The sequence below is a fragment of the Aquila chrysaetos genome, chromosome 12 (genome assembly GCF_900496995.4).
Source record: "Aquila chrysaetos chrysaetos chromosome 12, bAquChr1.4, whole genome shotgun sequence".
Taxonomy (NCBI): domain Eukaryota; kingdom Metazoa; phylum Chordata; class Aves; order Accipitriformes; family Accipitridae; genus Aquila; species Aquila chrysaetos.
In genome coordinates, this window is record NC_044015.1 from 18,485,160 (window position 1) to 18,498,681 (window position 13,522).

General features: G+C 41.5%; 2 protein-coding genes across 8 annotated transcripts in view; one reads left to right on the plus strand and one right to left on the minus strand.

The window, feature by feature from the left end:
* DDX59 (DEAD-box helicase 59) overlaps positions 1-9,455 on the minus strand; it is a 31,253-nt gene extending 21,798 nt beyond the window's left edge. Inside the window, exon 1 of one of the 2 annotated variants that reach the window (XM_030032580.2) lies at positions 9,351-9,455. The gene's annotated coding sequence lies outside the window, so the exon portion shown is untranslated. The remainder of the gene's footprint in view (positions 1-9,350) is intronic. The other variant, XM_030032582.2, reaches the window with a different exon arrangement.
* Positions 9,456-9,719: 264 nt separating this feature from the next.
* Positions 9,720-13,522, plus strand: part of CAMSAP2 (calmodulin regulated spectrin associated protein family member 2) — a 91,675-nt gene continuing 87,872 nt past the window's right edge. For 2 of the 6 annotated variants that reach the window (XM_030031859.2, XM_030031861.2), the window contains exon 1: positions 9,720-10,547. In XM_030031859.2, coding sequence (XP_029887719.1) covers positions 10,409-10,547 — 139 coding nt within the window. In that variant the 5' untranslated portion in view covers positions 9,720-10,408. The remainder of the gene's footprint in view (positions 10,548-13,522) is intronic. The other 4 variants (XM_030031860.2, XM_030031863.2, XM_030031862.2 and 1 more) reach the window with 2 other exon arrangements.

The following is a 13,522-nucleotide window of genomic DNA, read 5'->3' on the forward strand; positions in this document are numbered from 1 at the left end:
ATTTCACTGTTCCCGTTTTCTTTTTTGGCACATGATGCAGTAGGACGTCATTTTGTACAGTTCCTTGCCAAAGCAATATTGCTTCCTGTGGCAACTAGCAAGATATATCGAAATGACATTTCGGGCACAACTCAGATTGCCCAAGCTAAGGAAGCTCTCTTCAGGCAATAACCAGGTGTCAAAAGCAAGAAGGCTATGATAGTTGCCTGAGCTGTGAAAAAGTGGTGGCTTAGGCTTATGCCTTAAGAGGAAGAAACCTCCCAGCAATTCAAAACTAAGAGAGACAATCAAAACTTATTGTCCTGGTTTCAGCTGGGATAGAGTTAATTGTCTTTCTAGTAGCTGGTATAGTGTTATGTTTTGGGTTCAGTATGAGAAGAATGTTGATAACACACTGATGTTTTCAGTTGTTGCTAAGTAGCATTTACACTAAGTCAGCTTCTTATGCCCAACCAGCAAGGAGACTGGAGGGGCACAAGAAGTTGGGAGGGGTCACAGCCAGGACAGCTGACCCAAACTGGCCAAAGGAATGTTCCATACCATGTGATGTCATGCCCAGTATATATATAAACTGGGGGGAGTTGCCCCAGGGTGGGGGGGGGGATTGCTGCTCAGGAACTAACTGGGCATCGGTTGGCAAGTAGTGAGCAACTGCATTGTGCATCACTTCTTTTGTATATTCCAATTCTTTTATTATTATAATTGTATTATTATTATTATCATTATTAGTTTCTTCATTTCTGTTGTATTAAACTGTTCTTATCTCAACCTATGAGTTCCACTTCTTTTCTTCCCCCAATTCTCTCCCCCATCCCACTGGGCAGGGGGGAAGCGAGTAAGCAGCTGCATGGTGCTTTGTTACCAGCTGGGGTTAAACCATGACAGTTATCAATGAACTGTAAAACTGTTCTGAATATATCTGGTGAGATCATTTCAAAGGAAACACTGTAAAAAACAGGGCCAAAAAATACCATGAGACAGAGTAGCTTAGAAATGTTTCTGCTCATTTTCCTAACTTGGCCTTTCCCTCAGGAAAATTTGCCTAGAGTGTATTATCCCCCAGAATATCTCTACCTACCTTACAGTTCAACACAAATTAAAACTAACTAATCCTATTAAATAACAGTTCCTTTGAGATTACTTGCAATTCAGCCAAACATGCTGGGTATGGGTATATAAGGACTTCACCATTCGTGAGGAGTTTGTATGAACTGGAGTAAGTCATCATACTCAGATTCTCATTCTGCTCAGCTCCAGAGTAAACTAAAGCTGCAGGGGAACAGCTCCCCTTCACATTACCAATGTAAATACTTGAAAAATAGAACACTACTACATTATACAACCTGAGCAAAGAAAAAACATGGCTAGCCAGACAAGAGACAAATTAAGAACAAAGAGTTCCATAGGAATCAGATCAGTGGAACTTGGAGCAAAAAGGCAAGGTAGTGAAAAGGCTTCTGCATTACTGACACTGCTCTGCAAGAAGCCACAAAGGTAGTCAGTGGTTACAAGAGGGTGTTGGCCCTGGGAAGCATGACACATCTTCCTTCAATGATTAAAGAGCCAGCAGAAGCACAGACACAGAGCATCTCCATGCAGATGGCTCTTAATCTTGTGTTGATACACAGGAAACCTGCTCTCTAGCAGCAGCAAGGATATTTCTGTGGGACTGGGCTCTCTTAAATAATGAAATCAGAGCAATATAATAATATCAAAGCCTTTTTTGTTACTGCTTGCCTAGTCTTTAAGTATCTAAAACTTTATCATTCTGGCTCTGAACTAAAATGGTTCATCAGTTTGTTCTGCATTTCCACTGTGATATCTTGGCATCTGACTAGAACTTCTATGACCTACTACAATACAAATAGCATTTACAATCCTTATTTTTTTCATCCATTTCTGCTGAAGTATCCCAACTCCAGTTCAGCTCTTTACTCAAAGAAGTCAAATAGCATTCCTAATTATACAAGTACAATACCACTTAAGTCCATGGTGGTAAGAGAATAAAACATGGCAGTGTACCCTCTACCTTGGATATACCTTCTTACTGAGCCAGTTTTTGCTTCCCAGTCTCTCCTGGTGACCATGACTTACTCCTTTTCCCACTTCTGAAAGAGCATGCTACCAGTTGGGACAGAGACTCTCAAGTACCCACTTTCAATAGTTACCCTGTGCACAGCAAAATACTCACTCAGCTGAACAAGCTGGACCTGTATCAAGACAGGGGTTCACTGCAATGAAATCTCTTCCATTACCCTACATTCTCCGATCAGGCAATTGCTTCCTTTCTGTTAAGAACAAATAGAAAAGGAGGAAAGAGTTTGACAAAAACAGAGAATACTTGCCAGACCAACAGGAAACTGATAGGTATATACCCCAGCACGTCCCCGTTCTTGTACAAAACCTCCAGGGGTTACTTTTGTTGTTTCATATCATGATGCCCTTGATTCAACACCGTGTCTACTAGCACACTCTTACCCAGACTGACTCTTCCCTCATTTAGTAAATTATCATCTGTAAGGACTGTACTGTGGCTGTTAAGGCAAACCCTAGATCATGGGGGATTATGAAGTTCTGTGCAGAAGTGGGAGTCCCGGGTGTACTTTGTCTGTCTCAGACTGCTTCCAGGACAGTGGCCATCACAACTAGGGCTCAAACATTCCCTGAACAGCAAGTTTCAACCTGCTTGCCCCCTTTCTTCATCCATATTCAACTACACTGGCTAATACAAAGAGAGGGCTCCCTTTTTGACATCCGTGATGATGATGGACATTTTTATTCTTTGTGCCAACATGCAGAACCATGACTGCTCCCTGCCCAGGTGAGACAGCCGAGATAACACACTATGCTTTAACAGAGCCATGTATACTATATAGCAAGAATACCCTATGAGGACAGATGTATAACCAGAGAGATGTATAAACCTTTTGTAGGTAACTTCTTTTGAGACTTTCTAGAAGAAAGAAATCATCCAGGTTTTTTCTTCAAACACAAATATTCTACATGACACCCTTAATCCAGAAACACAATTATATACACACTTAAATTTAATCATGTCTGTAGCACCAATGATTTCAAATGGGAACTACACATAGCATTAACCTAAAGCTGAAAAAATCCTTGTTGGAGCCAAGTTTTTATTGCTAAATATATATATACATTTCATTTAAGGCAACTATTAAAATAATTGTTGCTCTTCCATGTTTCTAATATATATTGAAATGGGGGAGTATTTAAACCAAATTGTTCTACATGAGGCTTAGACATCCTATACATTTTTGTATATTGAAAATGTTTTCAAATGAACTGTAAGGCATACATCTTGTAAAGCTACTCAAAAAATATAAACAAATTAAGTTATGCCAAGAGATTTAATGTAAGAGTTCTATGCACTCAGGTTGTGATGATCTTACCATGCATGCATAATCAAAATCTCCAGCACCATCAAGGGTCACTATGTATAAATGGTTACAATAAAAATCTTTGATACACACTTCCCACAGCCACTTTTTCAACAGTGTACCAGCTATTTACACCTGGTCCCTAAAGTAATCATCAAAAATTCCTCAGTAACATGCAATTTCTCAGTAAGTTAAGGGAAACCGAGAAACTGCCCAAAAAATTCAGTGAAAAACTGGACGACGATGTTTCAAAGAAGATACATGGAAAAAAAACCCTTCATTGGGTAGTCTCCTATGCTATTCCCTTGCTTTCCTCTCCTCATCCATCTTCACTACCACCCTTCCAAAAAATCATTCTGCTGCAATTAAATGACACCAGAATTTTACTGTTCTGTTTACTGCTGGTCTCATTCAGACACACATGGGCTTCAGTGGAAACTGAAAGCAAGGCCAAAAGATGGGGAACTGAAGCCTGTTCATACTCCACTAATAAATCATGTATATGCTCAAAACAAATGAGCTCCTATGAACTTTCAGATATTTCTTCATGTGTAGAAGCAGAATGAAAAAAAAAATCAGCCAGTCACTTCAATGGAGTATAGTTCAACAGGAAATAGTGCACAACTTAGTATTTACCCTCATTCAGACTTAGTGAAAAAGTCTTGCTAACTGATTTAAACTTCTTATACCTGAATGCACAATTTGAAAACTAGAGTCATGCCCATTTTCCTCTGAACTGGAATGCAAATAAAGCATTATCTAACAGCTACCATAATGGTATTAACACTGCATTTTATTTTTGTACAGAGTGGGGTCTTGAATGTAAATTTCCCACCATACATTTATTTTACAGTGCGGCTAAGGTAACTCTAGTATTTAAAGGTTATATTAATAAAATCACGCTTAGGATTTTCCTTAGAAAACACATCAGCCACTAGATGGCCATAAAAGAAATCGTACACAGATTTCACTTAATGAAAGACAGTAGGATCTATTCCATATGTTTTGAAGTTTATAATAAAAATACCAGTTATAGCAGGGTATTTGTTCTCTTCACAGACAACCTGGCAACAGTGGAATGTCAAGAAGGAGAAAGCACTGGAATTAGGGAGTATTGCACAGCACACTTGGGATGAAAAGTAATCTAAAACCCTAGCACAAGTGCAATTCCAGGAGATGGGCAGAACACGAAAGCGGCCAGTGTGAAAACCAGATTAAAAAATTAAAAATAAATAAAAAAGTCTCAGAAGACACCAAAGTAACCAGAGAAAAAGACAAACAAACCAACCAGCCATTAGTGTCGAGGGAGATGAGAGGTTTTGCTTCTCACAGACCACAGGAAAGGGACAGATCTGTTCCCAGGTTGGTGACCCGGGGAATTGGGGGGAATATGTAGATTTTTTTTTTTTTCCCCCTTCATGGAGCTACATTAGGTCAAAGCCAAGTTCAGGAAACAAAACCAGTAACATCCAACTATTAACAGAAGTGACTGTTAGGTACCACATTTGATTCTCACTGGGCAACTTTTTGGTTGTGCAGATTTCAGTAGTAAAGGAGCTGAAGTAGCTATTACTCCATGTTCTTCCTTTTTTAATTTTTAACCATACCAAAAATCATAGGCAATCCAAGTAAAATGTCATACAAAGCTTTATTTTCCCTTTGACTCATGACTTTACTAGAATCTGTAAAGTTGGTAAACTGTTTTCTTGCCTTTTAAATGTCTCAGCATTTTCTGATTACAAATTAATAGAAGAATTTGAAAGACAATAATTATGTAACTGTTTTTGTACTTCATCATCCTGAAACAGGAAGAACATACTCCCCTCCAAAATCACGCCCTGAGAAAACTCCTAGCTTGCAGAAACTACATACATGAGTTTCAGTAATAATGGCAAAGAAGTTTAATAATTCAGACAACCACTCACTTGACAATACCTATTTAAAAATACACTTTCTTAACTTTTACAGTTTTACTGGTTTTACCATTACTCACAAAGAGGTATATTTAATAAAATACTGTAAGTTTAAGAGGCTGGAATATCAGTAATTCCATTTCACCAGTCATCCTTAGGCTGTAACAACCTTACAGAATCATTTATAGATTACCTGTTCAACCTCATGTACCCAACAGAAAACCTGCTGAAGTCAACAAGCACATTTTTTAAGGATCACACTGGGACACGACTGGTTCTTGGTTTGTATGTTGACAGTCTGACAGCACCACATCAAGTTGTGCATGCTGCCTCTTTGCCAGGGGTTACAGGCCAGAGGGTGCACCCCTCCCCTCAGCCACTACCACTTCTATCATGACCAATATCCTCTAAGCTAAAGCAAACAGATGGGCTCATCTTAAATAGGCAAATTCGACAGCAGCTATTAAAGGTAACATCCCCACGGTGTTATTCCTAGCCTTTTTCCAACATTAAGACTGAACCACTACATGGCAGAATAGTTGCTGTGAACTGCTGCATTTGTGGATTTGCCCTACTACAACCAGCTAATCTGGAATGGGAATGTTTTTACTACCCTTTGTAGGTAGCCTGATAAGCTGTCTGTTTACTAGCACTGAGTCTGACTATAGACAGTGCCACAGCAAAAACAGTAATGGTATTGCTAATTTAAAACATTTTACTTTACCTTTATCATCAAGTATTGTGAAGTAAGAAATTACACACGAAATCTTATTCCAGCTTGAACACTCTCTGTAATCTAGCACTAGCCTAAATTTAGTCTAAGGACATCTTATACATAGCCTCTTCAGAAGCCAAATGAATCTTAAAACAAGTGAAAAAACAGAGGTATAAAATTGTTAGTCAAGGCTCATTCCACTATCTCCCAAGGTTAAGACTATTAGCAACAACTGTCATCCACACCATTATTCATAGCTTCACAGTCATGTTTGTTCCTGTTGCCTGACACTGACTACAGGCTTGGTACACCCACTGTGTAAATGGCTAGACACGTGACAGTGAAGAATCAGGCCTATGATGTAATTACAGGATAGAACTAGCCAAATGGGTTTCTAATCTGGGGTAGAAGGAGGGAGGCGAAAGGAAGGGAGAAAGAAGGTTAAAAAAAACACCCAACCTATCTGTGAGCTGTTTGTTTTAATCCTTGTCTTTCCACTTGGAATGAACTTTAAAGTATAAAATACTTTGCAGCAGAAAGATCGTGTATAGAAAAGATTATCACTATTTAAAATATTTAAAGATGGTTAAACAGGAGCAGAGCAGAAGGGGATGACTCCTCACTCAGCGCTTCTATTTATCTACTCTGAACAAGTAGAGCAAATATTAATCATTTTCCATGTTGACTGTTGATACTTTTGACAATGCAATAAACAAGATCACATTTTGGCATATCTGCAAAAGTAGAACTGGCACAAGAACTCCAGCGACTGGTGGTGATGTCTTCTTTTTCACTTACACATATTAGATTTTATATTCATGCATTCACTTCTAAGAGCACTGAGAAAATTAAAAAACACTTTGATTGCAGTTACCACAACACAGCTTTTTTAGATTTTCTTCTGTGACTCTGAACAGGTTTCATCAGCACAAAGGCTGCACCCACAAAAATTTCTACATTTTAAATTAGACTGGTAGCAATGTTAATATATGTACCTATCCATAATTGTATCTATTGCCATTTTTTGAGATGCATTCTCTAAAACAATATCCACTTTTTTTTTTTTTTAAAGTAAGAAGGGACTAATGATTGCAAGAATTTTGGAAGATCAGACCGCATCTTTACTTGCTTCAGTTAAGTACCAGTAGTCTCAGTGTATAGTACAGTACATACGTATGTGTGATGTTTTGCAAGTGCATAGGAACAGATGATAAATACAGGAGTACACTAAATATAACTGATGACTCCTTATTTGGATTATGCCACATTTCTGCAAGAAAGCTGTTTCTGAAAGTTTAATATTATTTTATAGGGACTAGTTTGTAATCTTTTGACCTCTCAAAGTAGATCCTATATCCATCATACCTAAATAATGGCCTTATAATTTTCCTAAACATGTTTTCCTGTAGGTTGATCTAATTTTTAGGTATTTTCTTAGTCATAAAAGAAACAAATGAGTTGGGATCTAGGACATATATTTTTTTTTCTAGCTCTAATCATCTGAGGTTTTAAAGCTTATGAATTCCAGGTGTTTGTTGTTAAATGTACAGGAAGAATTAAACTAGTTTTCTAGTAGCAAGGTAAAAAAAAAAATTAGTTAAAATAATGTTAATTGTCTTATATAACTTATTTCCGAAGTATATACATAAAAAAATCATTCAGGAAAATGTGCAAATACAGGTTTTACTTTAGTTGTTTAAAACTAAGCATATGCTGTTCCCAAACAGAGAACATTTTCCCAAGTCACACCTGTATGTTAATCTGGTATTATTATTCCTATTTCTGCTGTAGAGGATCTGGGAATTTCAGTCAAAAGTGTGCTAAAGCAAGGATTTCTAAACTTTCTTCCTCTCCTCCCTTCTGCTGAATGCTGCCAGCAGCAGCTCCTGCTTTTATAGCTATGTACCACTTATGAGTGGTATGCGTGACAGTTTGGGAATTTCATCCCAGACAGCATATGGGGAGATAGTCAGCAATAATCTCTTCAAATGTTGACCTCCACAACCCTTTCATTTACTCATTACTAGTAAATATAGATTCATGTCAATCAAGTACACTATGGCCTCATAATCATGATATTTGTATCATTGTGCACATGAAGTGCTAGAAGCAGAGCCATGTAACAATGGAAAATCTCTCCAGATCAATTCACAGTCCACTTTAAACACAAAGAAATAACAGTCTGTATAAAATATTATTTGAAACCTTACAGTGTCATGCTAAAACTGTGTCTAAATATTTTTTTCCAGACTCAGTGGAGCTAAAAAAACCCAACACACCTCAGACTGCCATCCTCTACTGAAACAGATTAGGAAGACACTAAATTACCACAAAAGGAAAAAAAAAATTTAAAAAAGACGCAGGTTAGCTAATAATTACTGTAAGTCAGGAGTGGTCCTTTAGTGACACAAGAAAGCTCACAGAGAAAAAAAATAAATATAAAAATGAACTATTAATTTTTGGCCACATCAGCTTCTTGAACTGGGTCACCACAGCTGCTAAAGCACCCAGGCTGGCAGGGAAGGAGGGCACACTTCTACGTTACACCAACCTAATAACTATTCGTTGCCAAAAAGCACAAATTTACTACCCCCTGGCACTGCTGCTCACTCAATTACACAGTGCTCACACAAAAGAGAGCCTGGGCCTTCCCACCAGTGGCCGGTCACCAGCACGGCTTGGTAACCAACACAGCCACACCTTCAGACCCCTACTTCAAAGCTAACTCATCCAATTTTGTTTAAATGCAAGTCATTAATCACCCAGTTACTAGTTCCTACTGTGACTAATACTTCTTTCCACACAGGCCACTGTTAAAGTGATTTTATATATTTCCAAAACCAGCCCAGGTACTTGTAAGCGAGACAGCAGATGGTCTCTAGGGCAAATTGTTACTACTGCCTGTTATTACAGCTATTACGTGAACAGGCCCTGAACCATTTTAAGGCGCTGTCATTCTTCTACCCGAGTATTTGAGAAGTTATATATAGACGCAATTTAAAATAGGAGGGACAGGACAGGGACGAGAAGCCCGCCTCCTCGGCAGCGCTCCCTACTCCCGTCAGCGCGGCCCCGGCCCCCCCTGCGGCGAGGCGGCCGCCAGCACCGCAGCCCGCCCGTACACACGAGGCAGGCTGCAAGCCCCAGCTCGCGGGCTGATCCCGACCTTCCCCGAAGACGCCACACAAGGCCAGCGGCTGCGCGCGGGAAGGCCTGTCCGGCCCCACTGTGGAAAGCGGCGACGCCAGCAGCGGGTGGGCCCCGCGGCCGAGGAACACCGCCCTTTTCCGGACAGCCAGGCACCGCCAGACGCCCCCTTACCAGCGGGAAACACTCCACCCCTCTCGCCCGCTGCCGCTGGGTTAAGGCTGGGCAGAGCCTGCCCGAGCTCCCTCGCCCCCCCCCCCCCCCCCCCCCGAGACGACGAGACGAGACGAAGACGAGACGAGACGAGACGAGACCCACCCCGCCCGACGCGAGGGCCCAACCCGGACTAGCGCCAAGAATCTCCCTGTGAGGAGGGAGCGGCCACGTGACCACTGGGCGGCGGAGGGCGGCGGAGGGCGGCGGAGGGCGGCGGAGGGCGGCGGAGGGCGGCGGAGGGCGGCGGAGGGCGGCGGAGGGCGGCCCGGCCCACCCCGTCCCGTCCCTCCCTCTCGCGCTCCCCGCCCCGCCCGACCGGGGAGGCGGTGGCCGTGGCGTAAGCGCATGCGCAGCCGCGTTTCGCCCATCCAGTGCGGCAGCCGCGGGTGGAAAAACCGCAGCGGCAGCTGCTGAGGCGAGCCGGGAGCAGTGGCGCCTTGCTGAGGGGTGGCTGGGGCAGTGCTCGGGTCCGGGCTCGGGGCAGCGGCGGGGTAGGTCCATCGGTCCCGGCCCGTTGCAGGCCGCCGCTGAGGCGGGGCGGCGTGGCGGGCTGCGCAGCGTTTTGGGGCTGGTCCCCGGCGTTTTGACATCTCGGTGCCTCCGCCGGGAAGGGCCGCGTCCCGGCCCGCTGCGGCTACGGGGGCCTTGCCGGCGGCTCCCGCCCCGAGCCGGGGGGCTGGCGGCCGCGGCGGCCTGGGGCGCCCAGCCCTGGCCGGAGGGTCTCCCAGGGGAAGGGGGGGCCGGGGCCGCCGGGGGCCGTTTTTCGGAGGGTGGGGGGCGGCGGTGTGAGGTTTGAGACAAAGAGCGAGGAGGAGGAAGAAGAGGACACTCGGGCTCTGCCACATTCCTGTGAAGAGGAAGGCGGGAGGCGGCGTTAGCCCTTTACGGACAGCTGGGTTCAGCGCTGCCCTCAGCTGCTGTTGGCGTATTTACAGACGTCTCTCCCGGCCGCGGGAGGAGGAGGAGGAGGAGGAAGAGCCATGTAAGTTCTGAATTGCCAGGCGTCCTGTGAGAAGATGGGGGATGCCGCAGACGCCAAGGAGATGAGGAAGACTTTCATTGTTCCTGCCATCAAACCCTTTGACCATTATGACTTCTCCCGAGCGAAAATCGCCTGTAATCTCGCCTGGCTGGTGGCCAAGGCCTTTGGGACAGGTAGGTGGCGTCTTCTTCTTCCCTTTCTTTGATGCTGGTTCCTGCTTGGTTGCTTCGCTCCTGAGGACGTGCGAGCCCTTCCCAAAGGAGCTGGGAAGGGGGCGTAGGAGGTGCGTAGGAAATGGTTTTGGTCTGTTCCCTCATCTTGAGGTTCCCCTACACCTTGTGGGGTTTCTTGGTTTTCTTTTTTTTTTCTTTAATTACCTGTAATCTTTTTGGAGTAGTACTACTCTTTCCATTAGCGAGTAATTTTTGTGTAGTGGAGCTAATACAATTTTATTTGAGGAATCGAACTCTGTAAATGGCGTTTTATTTATTCCTCATGTCACACTTCTAGAATGCGAAAAAACACCAGCAATCCATGTTTATCTGTTGTCTCGAAAATTTTCCTAACATTGTTTAAGAGGTGAATTGGGGGCTAGCGATAGAAATGGATGTGTGCTGTTAGTTTTGACATGTGTGACACAGTAGCCTGTAGCCATTTGAGCGGTTAAGCAGTAAGAAGGGTTTCAGGAAAAAGGACGTTTAATGCCAGGTTTTGGCCTGCACAATACAGAAGGCTTTCCTTGTCTGTAAGCGTAAATGGAATTGATTATAATGCCTCCAAAAGGCATTATTGCTCTGTCTTGGAAAACCTGGGCCCTGAGGAGTACTAGACCTATTATTCTATGCCTGAAATATTGTTGGGCCTTGAGGAATACCAGACTTATAGAGGTCTTCTGAGGGAAGCATTTTGAAAATTTACCAAGCCATTGTTTGTTTTTGTTTGTTTTTTTAATATCGCTTTAGAATATTAATGACTTAATTTTCTGTGGATTAAAAATAGATTTTTTTCTTTGATAGGTGAGTTAGATATTAACAGTCAACATTTTTACTCGTGGACTTTGTAGAATAACAGAAAAAGGTTCCTCCTGGAATTTTTCACCTTTTGCATTTAGGGCCAGAGCCTTGTTATGAATTTGAATGGAGTTAAAGGTGTACCTTTATGGTGCCCCTGGGAACTGATGATATTTGATGTAGTGCTTCCAAAAAGCTACTTTTGAAGTGGTTGAATCTAGTGAAATTTCAGTAAGGTCAGTATCTACTGAAATAAAGTGCATGTTCATCACTTCAGAAAGAAAAAAAAAAAAAAAAAAACCAAAAATCAAAATATTGTTTCCATATAAAGATTTGTCAATAAACTCTGTCTACCCTCCTTTATGAAATCTGGGTAAGTATATAGTATTTTTATGTATGGTTTTATTAGTTATGCAGCATGCAAGGTAAAATAGTAGTAGTGAAATTCTTGGAAGTACTTGATTCAACATTTTCAGAGATCATCATCTTTTTAGGTAGTGTGGTTCTGTAGGCTCTACTCCTGGTATTCTGGGTGTACAGTGCTTGTGCAATTATATAACCCAGCATTCTAACCTGAAAACCTTTTTCTACTGGAGTTTGACAAATTCTCAGCCTGTGGTTGAGATGTCTTGGTTTATATTGGTTGAGCTGCTATTGGATGTGTAAAGCAACTTGCAGGGTACTTTTCTGCTAGTTTCTATAGAAAGTGTGATCCAAAACAAATTCCTTTACTCTTTCTTTTCATTACTGTGGTTGTTCTGAGATGCACAAATGAAACGTGGTTAGAGGAGACAATAGCTCCATCTGCCCTCTAAATACTGCCATAATGTAGTAGTAGGAAGAGAAGTAAACGTACAAAATTGTAGCATTTCTGATCTCACAGTTCTTCCACTAGGTTAATATCACTGGTAGCCTCAAAGAAGAGTTGGTGGCTGAAGTATGGAAAAAAATTATACAGGACTTGCACGTCTACAATACAAATGCTTCCTTTATACTTAGAGTGAGACAGAAGAACTGACCTTCATCTTTTCCAAGAAGGAAGGAAGTTTGGGTTTGTTAAATTATTTCAATTCTTTGGAGTAGATCACAACCTCAGTCATGTCTTCTACCTATTGCTATATACATTTGTACAAAGGAAATACAAAGGATGATTAGTGTGCTTATGGATGCCACATTTTATATATTTTTTTTTTTATCCCTGAAATGTTGGAATTCCTTAAGTGGGCAGGGGAAGTGAAGGATTTTTCCCCACCCTCTCTTAAATTAATGCCATTCATTTTGATTAGTGAAAATTAAGTTGTTGCAATCGTGTATCCATTGAAGAAATCTAAATCTTTATGTATCAAATGGGCACATCTTTCAGTGGACATATTTCACGTTCTTAAAAGCATATTTTAGTACAATCAAAATCGTGGATACAGCTTGGCTAGGTGTTGTGAAGAGAATCCTCTCCTGAAAAAAGACTTTTAAATAGGTACTGTTCATTAACATTTAGTAGTGACTTTTGGTGTTTGATGATTGATATCTGCATCCAAAAACTGAGACACCAGTTATATATTGCTGTTGTCCTCAGTGAAGCTGCAAGAATAGAGTCTGGCCCACAACACAGGCAAGTCATATTGAAGGCATCTTGTATGAAGAATTTTTTAAGAAGCAGTAATTGAAGACAGTATTCATATTTAAGTGTTGAGGGGAGTGTAGGATTTTGTGCCTTGGTGTTTTGCTGCAAGAAAATGTATAGGTGTTAGGATGGGTCAGGTTAAATGTTTTGTAATAACCAAATGATTCAAGTGACACAACTTACAGTAACTGAAAGGAGGAAAAATTAACAAAAAGTGTGAATTATGGAAGTGGAAATGTTTGACCTTAGAAATTAAATCTGCAAGCACTGAATTTCAGCATTAACTCCCAATGCTGGGAGTTAACCATTTCAGTATAGAAAACTGCTTTCCAAAGAAGTGGTTGAACTGTGTTGACAGTATATGCTTTGACTTAAAAGTATAACAGGACCTACTTCATAGAAATAATGTTAAAAAGGTCTTGATGTTGTGTTACTCTGTGTCGTTTTTATTTCTAAACAGAAGCGGATTTCATTAATTTTGAGTGTGAAGTTTTTGTCTTCTCACTCTACTATAGTC